This window comes from Phocoena sinus, chromosome 20, assembly GCF_008692025.1.
Source record: "Phocoena sinus isolate mPhoSin1 chromosome 20, mPhoSin1.pri, whole genome shotgun sequence".
NCBI lineage: Eukaryota > Metazoa > Chordata > Mammalia > Artiodactyla > Phocoenidae > Phocoena > Phocoena sinus.
Genome location: NC_045782.1, coordinates 44,888,476 through 44,904,557, shown reverse-complemented (window position 1 = coordinate 44,904,557; position 16,082 = coordinate 44,888,476). Strand labels below are relative to the sequence as shown.

General features: G+C 35.8%; 1 protein-coding gene across 2 annotated transcripts in view; it reads left to right on the top strand.

Annotated features, from left to right (window-relative positions):
* SMURF2 (SMAD specific E3 ubiquitin protein ligase 2) overlaps positions 1-16,082 on the top strand; it is a 159,879-nt gene that overhangs the window by 109,766 nt on the left and 34,031 nt on the right. For both annotated transcript variants that reach the window (XM_032616027.1, XM_032616026.1), the window contains exons 3-6: positions 2,746-2,854; positions 9,670-9,803; positions 12,404-12,469; positions 13,990-14,074. In XM_032616027.1, coding sequence (XP_032471918.1) covers positions 2,746-2,854; positions 9,670-9,803; positions 12,404-12,469; positions 13,990-14,074 — 394 coding nt within the window. The remainder of the gene's footprint in view (positions 1-2,745; positions 2,855-9,669; positions 9,804-12,403; positions 12,470-13,989; positions 14,075-16,082) is intronic.

The following is a 16,082-nucleotide window of genomic DNA, read 5'->3' as shown; positions in this document are numbered from 1 at the left end:
ACATATAAGGAATTTTACAGTGAATACCCATCATCTAGATTCTGCCATTAACTTTATCACCTATCTATCCATTTATCCATTATCTGTGTTTTTAAAAGAATGTTTTTTATTAGTATCAAATTCTTTCCGTTTTTTATGCAACGTTTAAGTAAAAACTTTGTGTGTAAGGTACTTTGTTAAGGTTTGTATAGGGGCCAAATTGAAGTCAGTGAGCTGCAACATGGTTGGTTGAATGTATTTTTTATTCCCCAATCAAAAATAAAGCTTTATTTTCTCTGGTAAGTAACTCTTAAGTTGAAATTTTTGTTTCATTATTTGCAGCTCATTAAGTGCGTTAGTGTAGTGAGGAAGTTCCTGAGCTTTAGCTATTTTATATGACTCAGAAATGATGGGGAGAATTGAGAAATTTTAAAAAATACAGAAAATACTTTAGCCACTTCATATTTACCGCTAGAGGTCTCACTAACTTCTGAAAACTTGATATCTTTGACTACACTGGAAGAACTTGGCTCTCAAGTTAAATTCTTGTAGAATAATATAATCAGGTAAGTTGAAACCTAGGTATTTTTTTGTGTTAGGGAATAGAGCTTGTATTTTGTATTATTTAACAGAAGGGAAACATAGGAGGATGGGACTTAGACTTTCATACTTAAATAAGGATCTGGAAGCCACACCTAGTGACTTCTGTGTGGAAAATGTTGTTTTTCTCAGTCCTAATTCTTTAACTAGTTAAGCACTATCTAAAGGGAACGCTAGAAATGTGATTTTTGTTTGTTTTTGCTTGCAGACATACATTTATCTGTTTATTTGTTTAGATGGTAGAATCAAAAGAACAAGATAAAATGGATTCCTCCCAGGAGAAAAATACTTAATGTTATTGAAGGTAGAGGGGAAAGTATTCTTCCATTAGACACATCTACAAATGGTTAGGTATTATTGAAATACTAATATGAATAGTGCTAAACTTAGTTAAACAATATAGTTAAATAGATTGCTACGCTAACTTGCCAGGTTTTTTCTTAAATACTTAATACTCTTAAATATTAGTCTTTTCTTACTTATTTGAAGTTGACAGATCACAGGATCATAGAATTGGGAAACTGGCTAGGTGATTTCTGTCTGGCCTTAAATCTTGGCAGATTAGTATCTTGACTTAAAAAAAATTAGCATAGATATATCAAGGTACAAAATTTCTGCAATTATCAACACTTACCAACATTTCATTTTAGTGTCTTCAGCTGTCCCTAGGAAATTTACAGTATCTCAGTATGTCTCAACATCTCAACTGTTGTTGTCGTCTCCAATATTTTATTTAGTTCCACCTTCGTCCCCTGACTTCTAAAATTCTACTCATCCTACCGTTCTTCATCCTACTGTATGAAGCTTACAACAGCTTCTCTGTACCTTTAATCTTTCCTTCTCTGAATACCACTAGTAGACAAATATGACAGTGTATTTACAGCCATGCTCAAGCGTCTAAAGTGGCTCCCTGTTCTCTACCTCAGTCATTCCAAGCCTTTATTTTCTGACTTTTAAGCCTCTCTTACTGGATCCGTCTTATCTCTCCAACAGTATTTACTTTTACACCTTAGCACAAATGCTTTGATTAAACCCCTCAAAGTCCTTCAAATATTGTTATACCCTCCTTGGAACACCTCCTGTTTGTCCTTTAAAGCCCAGATGAGTCCCATCCCCTCAAAAAGGCGGGGGGTGGGGGTGGGGTGGGGGGTGGGGGGGTGGGGGTGGGGTGGGGGGTGGGGGGGTGGGGGGGCGGGGCAGAAGAAAGCCTTTTTCTATTGTTCACACTCAACTTGTTCTCCTTTTCTGAGCTCTTGTACTCACTGTTGAACTACATAGTAAATGAGAGGTGTGATACAGCATAGTGGTTAAGTGCATGAAATCAAGAACCAGACTGTGTGTGCATGGGTTTAGAATCTAAACTTTAGACCCTGCCTCTGCCACTTACTACTGGGTGACCTCAGGCTAGTTAATTAACCCCTTTGTGCCTCAGTTTCCTCATCACTAAAATGGAATAGTAGTATTTACCCCATGGGGTAATTTTGAAGATTAAGAGATCTAACATATGTAAAGCATTTAGAATAGTGCCTGACATAGTATTATAAGTGCTTTCTTTATAATCAGTATGGTCAAAAACTTGTTTATTCTCAGGAGTTTTTTTTGGTTTTTTGTTTTTAATGTATGGTGTTTTGATTTTCCCAATTAGATAGTATTCTCTTTTAAGGCAGGGTATTAAATTTTTTGTTTCAGTTTCTCATCACTCATGATAGTTAATCATTAAAACTTTTTGGCTAATTTGATATCTCTGTAGCCTGTGTTACTGTGTGAAAACTTTAATAAGCTCTTTCCTTTAAATGAGCTACTAAGGGAGACCGTGGGAAATCTCTAAGAGAGCCAGGGATGTTTTAAGCATTCACCTTTCTGGGGTTAAAGGGCTGGTAAAGATCTATGATAACTTATACATTATAAAGTAATCTCTAGACTTTGGTAGTTTAAGCTGAGCGTGTTTTGAGATAGGAGCAAGAAAAAATGTAGTTTTTGATATTTAATGTAGAGTTAACTTTAATCTTAGTTTTAAAATGGACCACTTTTCATTTATAGCTTATCGTTAAACTTTTTATGAAGAATGGAATAATCTTTTGTAGCAAATATTAATCTTTATTTAATTAATCTTCCATGTCAAAATATTCTTTAATTAAAAAAGAACCCTCCCTTTTTTCCCCACAGGGCTTCCTGATCCATTTGCTAAGGTGGTGGTTGATGGATCTGGGCAGTGCCATTCTACAGATACTGTGAAGAATACACTTGATCCAAAATGGAATCAGCATTATGACCTGTAGGTTTAAACGATTTATTTGAAATGAAACATGGAATCACTGTTATTTGATATAGTCTTTGAAAAGAATCACTGAATATGATCTGAATTTGATCTGTGGTGTAATTTGGTCCTCACAGAGGGATGCAAAACCTAGTGTGAAAGTACTTTGGCTTATTTGATAGCTGGTTTTGGAAGGTGAGCTATGCTTAATAAGCCCATGAAGAACAAAATGGATACACAGTATAGAGCAACTCCCCACACACCTTTTTTTCAATCAAATAAAGGTATTAATTCACTTTAGGTCAGTTATAAGTATAAATCAGAAATCATAATTGGAGTACACTCATAGGCATTCTTTTTGTTTCTTATATGGATGGTTTCTTCTAAATTTTATTTTAATCATAGTAGCATATGTACTGTTTTTAAAAAATCAGATGATACTGTAGGTCTTTTAATGGGAAAACGCAGTTAACTGTCCCATTCTTACTCCTGATTCCAATTCTCAGGGTAACTGTTTTCAATACCTTTGGCTGTTTGTTCTAGAATTTTCTTCTGCTTCTAGATATCATGCTTATTTACAGCATTTAATATAAATATATATTTATTTCGTGTTAGGTATTATTTTTACATTTTCTACCATAGAAAATGATTTAGCTTTTATAGCTGCTATCTCTCATCCCATTCCTACAACATCCACATGACCCTTTCCTTCTCCCAGTCCTCCTGTATAGTTATTTGAACCTTTTCGGTTACATCATTGTTCTGTGTTTATGCTATTATGATCATGTAAATATTCATAACTGAGTCACGTGGTGTGCAGTGATTACATTTTCTTTCTTGACAACTTCTGTTTTTATGAAGTTAATAACTGTCTAACTTTGCTATTTGTTTAGTTTTCCATCTCATTAAGAAATTCACAAACTCTCTTACAGTACTGAACGTCTCCTCTGCTTATTTATGTTCACCACATGAAATAGTCTGTTGGCTTTGTTTTCTTCTTGGAGATAGCCCTCCTAGAGCTTCTATGCTTTACTTCAGTCTGGACTGGTAGTTCTCTAAGACCTTCTGCACAGTTGTCCTGGAACTTGCCTTTATCATTATGTTGGGAATTTCGTTTCTCTCTTCTAAGTCCAATGACTTCTTTTTTTTCTGTTTACTTCCCTGTTTTTTTTTTTTTTAGATGTTGGGGATAGGAGTTTATTAATTAATTAATTAATTTTTGCTGTGTTGGGTCTTCGTTTCTGTGCGAGGGCTTTCTCTAGTTGTGGCAAGCGGGGGCCACTCTTCATCGCGGTACGCGGGCCTCTCACTATTGCGGCCTCTCTTGTGGAGCACAGGCTCCAGACCTGCAGGCTCAGTAGTTGTGGCTCACGGGCCTAGTTGCTCCGTGGCATGTGGGATCTTCCCAGACCAGGGCTCGAACCCGTGTCCCCTGCATTAGCAGGCAGATTCTCAACCACTGCACCACCAGAGAAGCCCCTACTTCCCTGTTTTGGTGAAGTATGTCTTCCATTGTTATCTTGAGGAAGAGTACAAAGATGGGGAAAATTTCTTTGAGATTATGTCTGAAGATATATTTTGTCTTCTTACTTGGTTGATAGTTTGTCTGAGTATAGACTTCTAGGTGAGACATCACTTTCCCTTCAAATTTTGAATACATTACTCCACTGTCTTCTAGGTCTAGATCAGCACTGCTGAATAGAAATACAATGTGAGCCACAAATGGGAGCTTATCTGTAATTTTAAATTTTCTAGTAGCCACATTAAAAAAAGTAAAAAGAAACAGATGAAATTAAACTTAATATATGTTTTATTTATCTAAAATATCTTCATTTCAACATGATATCAAAATAAAATAATCGAGTTGTTTGTTTTTTGTTTATTTTATACAAAGTCTTTGAGGGACTTCCCTGGCGGTTCAGTGGTTAAGGCTCCGCGCTTCCACTTCAGGGGCACAGGTTCAATCCCTTGTTGGGGAACTATCTCGCATGCTGCGTGGTGCGGCCTTTAAAAAAAACAACCCAAAAAACAACGAAGTCTTTGAACTCAGGAGTTTGTTTTGCATTAACAGAGTGCCTCAGTTTGGGCTAGTTATATTTCAGGTACTCAGTAGCCACATGTGCCTTGTGACTACCATTTTGGACATCGCAAGTTTAGAGTATTGCTGATGGCATCCTGATTTTGGTCCTTCATGATTGTTGTTTTCCACTGGAAGATTTCAGGGTATGCTGTTTTTGCCTGATGTTAAATTTTTTAATGATGGACTTGGTATATCTGAAATATAGTACTAGATACTGTGACTTTAATCTGGATACTTAAACTCCTTAGTTATGAGAAACTTTTCTATTTATTTAATCATCTATAGATGATTCTTCTCCATTGTATTTCTTTCTCTCTTTTACTTTTTCGAGAACTCCTGTTATTTGGATGTTATCCCTCCTGAACTGATCATCATTTAGTTGTCCTGTCTTTTTTATCTCATATTTTATCTTAGTTAAAAAAAAAGTTATAATAAAAAATTTTTGTTCTAGTAAAAAATTAAAAACTACCATGAAATATTTGGGCTGTTTTCCCAACTTTGTTTTCTAGCATTCCTATTTATTGTAATTTCTGCTCTCAAATTTTAAATTTCCAATATCATTTTGCTTTCTGACTGTTCCTTTTTCATAACTTACTCTTATTGCTAGACACAATGTCTTCTCTGATGAGAGAAGTATTATAATTGTAGTGTTTTTCTGTTGTATTGCCTCTCTTTTCTCATATTTCCTTTTTTTTCTGTTAGTTTGGTTTGGATTTCTGTCTTTTTATATTTAAGGGGAGGCACTTAAATGTTGATTGGAAACTCTCTACCCATGGGTAGAGCTGATCAGCTTGGTAGGGTAATCAGGAGTAACTGACATTTTCTGCACAGAATTCTCCCTCTCCTTCCTGGGGACTGTATTCCTGAATGCTTGTGTTCATGGATCTGAACGGCATAGGGATGCTAGGAGGTCTCTCCATTCACTAGATTAACCTCTTCTTAATACCCTGTTTTTATTACAGAATTTCACCTACTCCCTCAGCTGTGCCTAGTGTCCCTGAGTGCTGCCACGTTTTGAGGATGAATTAGGTTGGGGAAAGGATTCAGGAGGTCTTTCCATTCCATTTATTTATTTTATTTTTTTATTTTTTAAATTGAGGTGTAGTTGATTTACACTTTCCATTCCTTTTAAATACTTTGACTTATCATTCTGTTTCAGCCTTATCATCACCATTGGAGTATATTGGGCTTACAGTTTGGGAATATTTCGGGGCTTGGTGGCAGTAATAATCTTGTTTCAGGGAGTCTATTGCTCCTTGCAGGCTTAGGTTTCCGTTTTCTGCAGGTTGCTAATTCAGTTATCATATGCTCTTTAAACTACTCCCGTTTTGTGAACATCTCCCAGGTTATAAACATGTTAAATGTCCTGATATCCTGACTTTCCAAGTGTTTAGCCTTTTAAGCTTCACGGTCATTCTATTTCATGCTTCATCAACATCAGCTTTTCTTCCAAATGTTCCACTTGTCTTTACCTACTATCTATGTAGCTAAGCTTTTGAGTTCTTAATCAGATTCTTTCTTTTCTTTTCTTATTTTGGCCGTGCTGCGCAGCTTGCGGGATGTTAGTTCCCTGACCAGGGATCGAACCCGTGCCCCCTGCAGTGGCAGCAGAGTCCTAACCACTGGACCACCAGGGAATTCCCTTGATCAGATTATTTAAAGCCGTTTCTTTTAGCTTCAATCAGATCTAAATTCAGCCAGGGACCCAGCTACAACAGTGAACAAGACATAGTCCTCCAAGCTTACAGCCACGTGGTATATAAAGACAAGAAATAGGAAAGTATAAACAGTGTGATGAGAATCTGTATAGGGTGCTGTGGAAATACATAGAACTTCTTAACACAGATTTAGGAGCTGGGGAGAGCTTCCTAGAAAAAGTGGCATTTAGGCTTATACCTTAAATAGGAGTTAACTTGAGGATGGAGAAGGTGGGGAGGCTCTAAGCAAAAGCTGTCTGTGTGAAGACCCAGAGGTGAAAGACAACGTGATTCTGAAAACAGTTCAGAGAGGCGGCATTGGTAAGTTCACATGTAAGGTAAGGGGAGTGTGGTAAAAGACAAGCAGTGAGAGGCAAGCAGGAGCCAGCTCATGAAGGTCCTTGAAAGCCTATTAATAAGTTTGAATACTCTCTTAAAAGCAGTAGGGAGCAATGAAAGTGTTTTAAGTGGGGAAATGCTATTATCAGATTTATATCCAAGAGTGGACACTTTGGCTGTAATGTGAAGAATGGCTTAGAGGGAGCCAAGAATGGCAAAGAAACTAGTTCCAAGATTATGAAGGAAGCTGTCAAATAGAAAATAACTTTATGTTAGAAAAGTGATAAAGTGAATGGAGAGATACAGGCATTGTAAGTATTTTTAATATGGCCTTCAAACTTAAAAAAATTTTTTTCCTTGGGGAAAAAAAGTGAAATTGTACTAAACCCTGTGCTTTGCTGGATTTGGCTCACAGGCTGTGGTTTTCCTGTGGACCCCCTCCTTAGAGTCCTTGCTTTTCTAGCTTTGCTGCTGCTACAGTCTTTCTCAACACAGCAGCTAGAATGATCCTGTCAAAACGTATATCAAATCTGGTTACTCTCCTGTTCCACATCCTCTGTTGGCTTCCTGTCTTACTTAGAGTAAAAGTCAGAGTTCATACTATGGCTGACAAGGCCCTTTATGATTTGTCCCTTGTGTTGGTTAGATATAATAGACTGATATAATAGACAACCCCACATTTTCAGTGGTTTAGTACAACAGAAGTATATTTTGTATATAAGGTCCATTTGGCAGGGAAGCAAGACACTGTCACACAGTCATTCAAGGATACAGGCTGACAGAAGCTCCCTTGTCTTCAGTGTATGTTCCCAAGGTGTCTCTGGGCTTTGACATCCAGCCTCCCAAAAGGACGCTTAAGCCATTGGTGGGTGGGCTGCTCTAAGGCCTCAGGGAACCAGTATTTTAGCATACCTGTATATCAGGCTTATCAGTTGGGAAATTGATTTAGTGTGATTTTTTTTTTTAAATGTTTGGTTTGGGGCAATTTAGCTGGTTAATACTTGATTCTGATTCTAGAATTTTTACATATCATGCAGGTACATACTTGCCAAGTTAAGTCTGTTTAGGTCTATTTGAAAATTGATACATGCATACTGAATGTTATTTTAGTCCAGATTTTTTCATTTGCAAGCAACAGAAATGAAATTCAAATTGGCTTAATTTTTGAAAAGTATTAGCTTGTATAATTAAACATATACACACTACTATATATAAAATAATCAACAAGGACCTACTGTGTAGCATAGGGAACTCTACTCAATATTCTGTAATAACCTATATGGGAAAAGAATCTGAAAAAGAATAGATATATGTATAACTGAATCACTTTGTGTACACCTGAAACTAACACAACATTGTAAATCAACTATACTCCAATATAAAATAAACATTAAATTAAAAAAAAAGTATTAGCTTGCATAATTAAAAGTCTAGAAGGGTAGGCATGCTTTAACACAGCTGGATCCAGGGCCTCAAGTGTGCCTTTCACGTTACTCATTTAAAAGTTTTAGGGCTTCCCTAGTGGCGCAGTTGTTAAGAATCCGCCTGCCAATGCAGGGGACACAGGTTTGAGCCCTGGTCCGGGAAGATCCCACATGCCGCGGAGCAACTAAGCCCGTGTACCACAACTACTGAGCCTGTGCTCTAGAGCCCGTGAGCCACAACTGCTGAAGCCCGCGCGCCTAGAGCCCGTGCTCCACAAGAAAAGCCACCACAATGAGAAGCCTGTGCCCCGCAACAAAGAGTAGCCCCCACTCACTGCAACTAGAGAAAGCCCGTGTGCAGAAGCGAAGACCCAGTGTAGCCAAAAATTAAATAAATGAATAAATAAATAAATTTATTTTAAAAAAGTTTTAGTCCTTACTTAAGTGGTCTAGGCTTTTTTATATACCAGGTGAATTTTTCTGATATTACTGCTTATTGAATGACAGTTTAAGGTCAAGGTTGCTGGACCAAAAATTTGACCTCTTAGAGTCATTGAAATTTAGGGTTCTACTGATATAATTATGTTATTTTATTATATTTTTGCATGGGATGACACCATGTTAACAATTGGCTGTGGTAGAGCTTCTCCATACTTACAGGTATATGCACAGACAAGTAATAGTAACGCTTTCCCCTGCTCTGCTTGTCTGCAGGCAGTGAAGTGAAATCTGCAAGAGTCCTGCTCGCTCAAGGCCTGCATACAGGAGAGAAGCAGGGGAAAAGCGTTACAATCAGCTTTTGTTCTACAGCATTTTAAAACATAACAGGTATGTCAGATTTTTGGTCTGTCAGCCTTGACAATGCCTCTTGAAAATGAACTGAGTATTCGCTGAGGTACTAGGTCATGTCATTGAAGTGTATTTAAAATGTGACTGTGATAAAAGTTTTTCTAAGATTTTTGTTTTTGGAAAGAAATAATCATAAACTTCCATAGGGTTATTTGATACTAGCTACTAAAATAGTTTTTTTTTTTTTTTACTAACAAAAATTGTTACTCAGTCTGAGAGTGGCAGGTATGATAAAGAATATATTAAAAATTCTTTTTAGATTTTACTTTAGAATTAAAAAAACAATTAAATTCAGTCCTGTGGATAGACTGAATTCAAACATATTTTGCGTTATCTAGCCATACTCAAACATTTGTGACTTTAGACTACAAAAACAAAAGAAAAATTTTATACTAACTACTCATAATTGCCAAGTTACTCATGCAGTCATTTTGTTTTATATAGGTATATTGGAAAGTCTGATTCAGTTACGATCAGTGTATGGAATCACAAGAAGATCCATAAAAAACAAGGTGCTGGATTTCTTGGTTGTGTTCGTCTTCTTTCCAATGCCATCAACCGCCTTAAAGACACTGGTTGTGAGTAGATACTAGTGCTTTTAAAAATTTAAATATACATATTTAAATATATATGCGTATGTGTATTTTTTGATGGGGGAGGCAGGGGTCTAAAAACTTAATTTCCTGTTTGTGTTTGAAACACTGGTAAAAATTTCTGGTCTAAATTTACTTTGTTGACTTTTTAAAAAGAATGAAACATTTTAAATATGTGAAACCTAGAAATGAATCAGAGCTGATACTTAGTATCCAGTGAATTTATAAGTGCTAAGAAATGACTGATATCCAGAAAAATAAAAAGAGGGAATTCCCTGGCGGTCCAGTGGTTTAGGAGTCTGTGCTCTCACTGCCTCGGGCCCGGGTTCAATTCCTGGTCAGGGAACTAAGATTCCACAAGCCATGCAGTGTGATGCGGCCAAAAAAAAAAAAAAAAGTAAAAAGGTGTCAAAGTATTAAATGTCTTTTTTATTACTTAGCACTCATCTCTGGTTTAGGTGGATTTGTGAGATAAAGGGAGTTTTATTTAGATCATTGGAATGTTTAATGTAACAGTTAAAGGGGAATTATTAGTGAATAAAAATGACATATAAAACTGCTCTGAAAAATTAAAAGTTATAAAGGTAAGACATTATTTTGAGTGTAAGACAGCTGTATTAACTGCTTAACTGTAGCTTAATTTTTCACCAAACTGGTTATTTACAAGATTAGACCAAGATCAAGACGTTAGAAGCAATTTCTATATTGGGTTGACAAGTTGACTTGTTAGTGTATGTGTAATTCATGTAACCAGATGACAGAGCATCTTTTTGGGGGTATTTCCATTGGGACATAGACGGAAATATCTTTTTCAACAGAAAATTTTTTAATTTTTCTACAGAATTCTTTTTTATATAATATAAAAAATATTGCTAGCTGTTGTCATGGGATTGTAGTCCAGATGCCTACAAAAAGCAAAAATTCACATGGACTCCAGCTAAGGAAATTAATAAATAAAAATAGTTTGAATTTAGCTTTGAATGTTAGATATATAATATTAAGAGATGATCCCTTTTAATGTAGTATGATAGCACAATCCAGTTATAAAAATATTACTGTTAAAAAGTAAGAAGGAGAAAATTGAGCTAGAAGTTCTGAGGGGAATTTAAAGGCACCAGAGAATTTCTTATATTTCTGGGTTGACAGGGTGACCAACAGGAGGTAGAAGATGTTGGGGTTGGAAAAGGTCTAGCATACAAAAAACGAACCATTTTTGGGACTTCCCCAGTGGTCTAGTGGTTAAGACTCTGCCTTCCAATGCAGAGGGCATGGGTTTGATCCCTGGTCAGGGAACTAAGTTTCCACATGCTGTACAGTGCAGCCAAAAAAACCCCAAAAAACAAACAAACAAAATGAACCATGTTATTCTAACCCAATGCAGCAGGCAAACTGAAGACTTGTTGTATGTATGACCTTATATCTGGTTCAGTTTAGCCAACATTTATTGAACCTTTTAAGTGTCAGGTACTGTTTGAAACCCCAGTGATAGAAAGGTGAAAAAGGCATGAATCCTGTCCTCTGAGAAGCAAGGGCAAAGGCCTGCTGGCAGAGGGAGCAGGACACGTTAGAAGGAGTGAACAGAAGAGGCATTGCTCTGCACAAGTCCACTGTATAGCTGTCTTATTAGTGTCCATTTATTTTGCAAAGGGAAAAATAAGCTAGGTGGGGCACAGACTTTCTTTCTGCTGCTTGTGAATGTTTCATTGCAGTAATTTATATGACCTTTTTGATGTATAGTAATATTTAATTTATTAAGCACCTGGTGTAGTTCCATTCTATCAGGTTGGAGTGGAGAATATAAAAACTTAAGATATGGTCTCCTCCTTTTATCAATTCGTGATTTACTTAAGTAGACAAATGGTATACAGCTATAAAGAGAATTCAGTTATAAGTGCTGTAATCAAAGTAAAACCAACATGCAGTGGGTGACATTGTTCCTTACTGTAACTAACCAGGCCAGTGTTATATCTGTTTTATAGATGATGCATGAGAGAAGAAGTGAGCTGCTTCTAAATGAGTTAGTACCAGAACTCAAACCCTTATGTTAGTTTATACTTGGCTTCTTATTAATACTTACTTTGTGTGTGTGGGAGTTATGTGAAATGGTTAGATAAAAAATAACAATGACAACTAACATTTATTGGACACTTATGTGCTAGGTACTGTGCTAAGAGTTTTACATAACCATCTGATTTAATCCTTAATAGGAGGTAAGTACTACAATTATACACGAGAAAATCAAGACTTGGGGATAAATTGCTTAAGAACAAAACTATTAAGTGGCAAGCTAAGACTTAGACTGAAGTGTTCTGAAATCTTTGGAGAGAAAATACTGCATGTTGGCACCAGTGTCTTACGGTTTTTGAAATCTGAATTTGTCAAAACTTTTGTCAAGACATTTATACTAATATTATGTATGCAGTTAGAGAATTTTAAATATTTGTCTCATCATTAAAACTTGATTAATTCTTTAAATGATTGGTCTGATTTCCAGTGGATTGTAGAAATTTACTATCACTCTGTAGATGTGAGAATCTCTGATACCAACTTATTTTTTGCCTTTTGCTGTTGTTGATTTGAAATAGATCAGAGGTTGGATCTATGCAAACTTGGGCCAAATGACAATGATACAGTTAGAGGACAGATAGTAGGTAAGTGTGGAATTGAAAGTTATGTGAATTTTGGCTTTATTTAAGCTGACCTAAACTCTAAATACCTTTAAAATCAAAGTACAGTAACTGTAGCTTCATTGTTTTGGCATGAATTAAATGAGTCATGTAAAATTATTCAAATAGTGGATGCAGAATCTAGGACAACTTAATTTTTTAAAAAAGCAAAAAAATACAAATAATGTAAAAAATAGGCTCCTAATATGAAGAACTCTTGATCCTTTAGGAAGGAATTCTTTCAAAGTATACAAATATAGTAGAACACTGAGATAGACTTTATAGATGATACTAAGGTTTTCTGAAAGTAATTCTCAAACTGGTTTTTGAGTAAGAAAAACCGGTTTAATGCTTTGCAGTTTTAAAGTAATCTTTACTAATTGAAAAAAATAGAATGGTAGTATAGCACTGATTGGAGAAAGGGAAAAATTGTTACCTTACTCATAAGGCATTTAGTGGGCTAGTGGGGTTATCTTGAATTGGCCCCTTTATATAAAATTTCCTGAGACTTATCTTAAGAATTGATAGATTGAGATTTGATCAAGATACCTAGAATGGTAGGGCACTGAGGTGGGCTCCTTTGAAGCTTCTTAAAGAAGTAACAGGCAATTGGAACCTTACCATTGCATTATAGAGCAGAATTTAGAATAACATGATTGCATTATATGAACCTATCAGAGAGGTTTTAGTTACAGGAAGGACTTGAAGGACTTAGCTTTACAAGGCAATGAATTAGGTTCATAGAGAGTTGCCAAAGTAGCATCATAACAAAAGCCCTATTCTGGTTATCGCAGGGAAATATCTACACTACAGCATTATTCATAATTCCTGTCATTCTTAGATTGAGAAGGAAGTTAAAAACTCAAAAATGTGGAATACACAAATATACCTTTCATGTGTTACGCCTCTTTTTAAGTGCACTAGTGGCCTTGCGTTGCCCCATTAGGATGGGAAAAAAGGAGTTAGATTCTCCTCCATGAACATGATAAAGTGTAGAAAACCTTAAAGAGAAAAATCTCATGGACAGAGAAATTGCAGGGGCTTCCCTGGTGGCGCAGTGGTTAAGAATCTGCCTGCCAGTGCGGGGGACACGGGTTTGAGCCCTGGTCTGGGAAGATCACACATGCTGTAGAGCAGCTGTGCCCATGCGCCACAGCTACCGAGCCTGCGCTCTAGAGCCCGCGAGCCACAACTACTGAAGCCTGTGCGCCTAGAGCCTGTGCTCCGCAACAAGAGAAGCTGCCACAGTGAGAAGCCCGCTCACTGCAATGAAGAGTAGCCACTGCTTGCCGCAACTAGAGAAAGCCTGCGTGCAGCAACGAAGACCCGACACAGCCAAAAAAAAATAAATTAAAAAAAAAATTTCAGAATTTAGTAGAAACTAAAGAGTTCGTTCTTAAGTATTAAAATAAGCGAAGACAGGTGTCTTTCAAAGAGAAATATTTTAAATTGCAGTAACTCTTTCTAGTTCTGTGACTCTTAGTAATGTTTTTGTTGTTTAATAGTAAGTCTTCAGTCCAGAGACCGAATAGGCACAGGAGGACAAGTTGTGGACTGCAGTCGTTTGTTTGATAATGATTTACCAGATGGGTAAGCAAAAATCATTAGGTAATATCCCTAAAATAATGAGAAATAAGTTGGTGTTTATATTTAAGTTTAGAAATTTGCTGATCAATTCCAAAATCTAGGTTTTCCTTGTACTTAGAAAATTAGTGAGGGATCTTATCACAACAAATTCGTAAAATAAGCCATGAATTAGATATGTTACATTTGTTTTTTAAGAGTTTTGACTAGGAGACAAATCAAATTTCTTGACAAATTTAAATCTCCTGTAAATATTATATATTCAAAAGGAAAACTTTTTTGATTGATTTAATTATTCAAAACAAAGCATGCTGAATCTGAGGCATTGCTCTATTTAGAGGGATGTGATAGAGAATTTGTGTAATAGTAATTACAATAACATAGTGACATTTATTGAGCCTGCAAGTGCCAACTAGTGTTATAAGCACTTTATATCATTTATCATTACATATATATCATTACATGATATTCATTAGATCATTTAATTCTCATAATGTGATTCTGGAATTAGACCATTTGGGTTCCAATCCTTACTCTTCTGTTTACTAGCTTTATGAGTTTAATCAATTTATTTGACTTTTGTAAGCTTTGGTTTATATTTATTTATCAAAGAGGATAATGATAATAGTATATACGCCATCAATACTTGTGAGGATTAAATGAAATCACTCATGTAAAGCACATAGCACAATGTCTTGCTTAGAGTGCTTAATAAATAATTAGCTATTACTACTACTACTGTTACTACTATTATTACCCTCATGCATTTTACAGACTTACAAAACTGAGACTCAGAGAGCTTAAGTATTTTGCCAGAGGCCACATAGAAATGGCAGAACTGGAACACAGATTTAAGCCTTGATTCCAAAGCTTATGCTTTTTATCATTGCTCTCTATCTTTGTTTCATACTAGTTCTGAAACCTTACTGATTTTATTTTTAATTCTCAAAGTATTTTTAATTAACTTCAGTGAGGTATACTTTACATACAATAAACTATATCCATTTTAAGTGTATAATTGGTTGAGTTTTAAGTTATTTTTGACATGAAATTTCAAATCTAAGCTATGGTATTTGCTCATTTTGTGTAAGCTGTTAAAAATTGCTATAATTTGTTTATAGATCATTTTAGCTTCTTGATATATCTTAATTTTTATGGATTTGAGGTGGATTATGGTACTTTTGAAGGGGAAGTTTAGGATGAAATAACTAGTCAGTATTGAGAGATTACAACAGTTGTATGGCTTATTCTAAATTTGTTCTACATTATTGTACTGTAATTGTAATCACAGGGGAAAAAACCTGTTTAGCATCTTTTTATTTTCTATTGTTTAAGGCCTCCGAACCTCTGCCAGTGGTTTGGTGGAATAGTAACATAACATAGTCACTCGCCTAATTTTTTTGTTATATGAATTAATAAGATATTGAAGAAGAAGTGGCATTATTGCTTTTTAAAAAATTAGTTTGAGAAATAGCCTGTGTTGGTGAGGTTGTGGAGAAAAAGGAGCGCTTGTACAGTGTAGGGGGGAATATAATCAATACAGCCACTGTGGAAAATGGTAGGGAGGTTCTTCAGAAAGTTAAAAACGGAATTACCATATGATCCAGCTATCCCACTTCTGGGTATGTATCCTAAGAAAATGAAAACACTAATTCAAAGAGGTATATGCACCCCTTTGTTCATTGCAGGATTATTTACAATAGATAAGATATGGAAGATAGATAAGATAGGGAAGCAGCCTAAGTGTCCATTAATAGATGAATGGATAAAGAAGATGTATTACACACACACACACACACACACACACACACACACACACACACACACTGGAATATTGCTCAGCCATAAAAAAAGAATAAGTTCTTGTCATTTGCAACAACATGGATGGATCTAGAGAGTATTATGCTAAATGAAATAAGTCAGACAAAGACAGATACCATATGATTTCACTTATGTGTGGAATCTAAAAAATAAAGCAAAAACTAAACAGAAACAGACTCATAGATACAAAGAA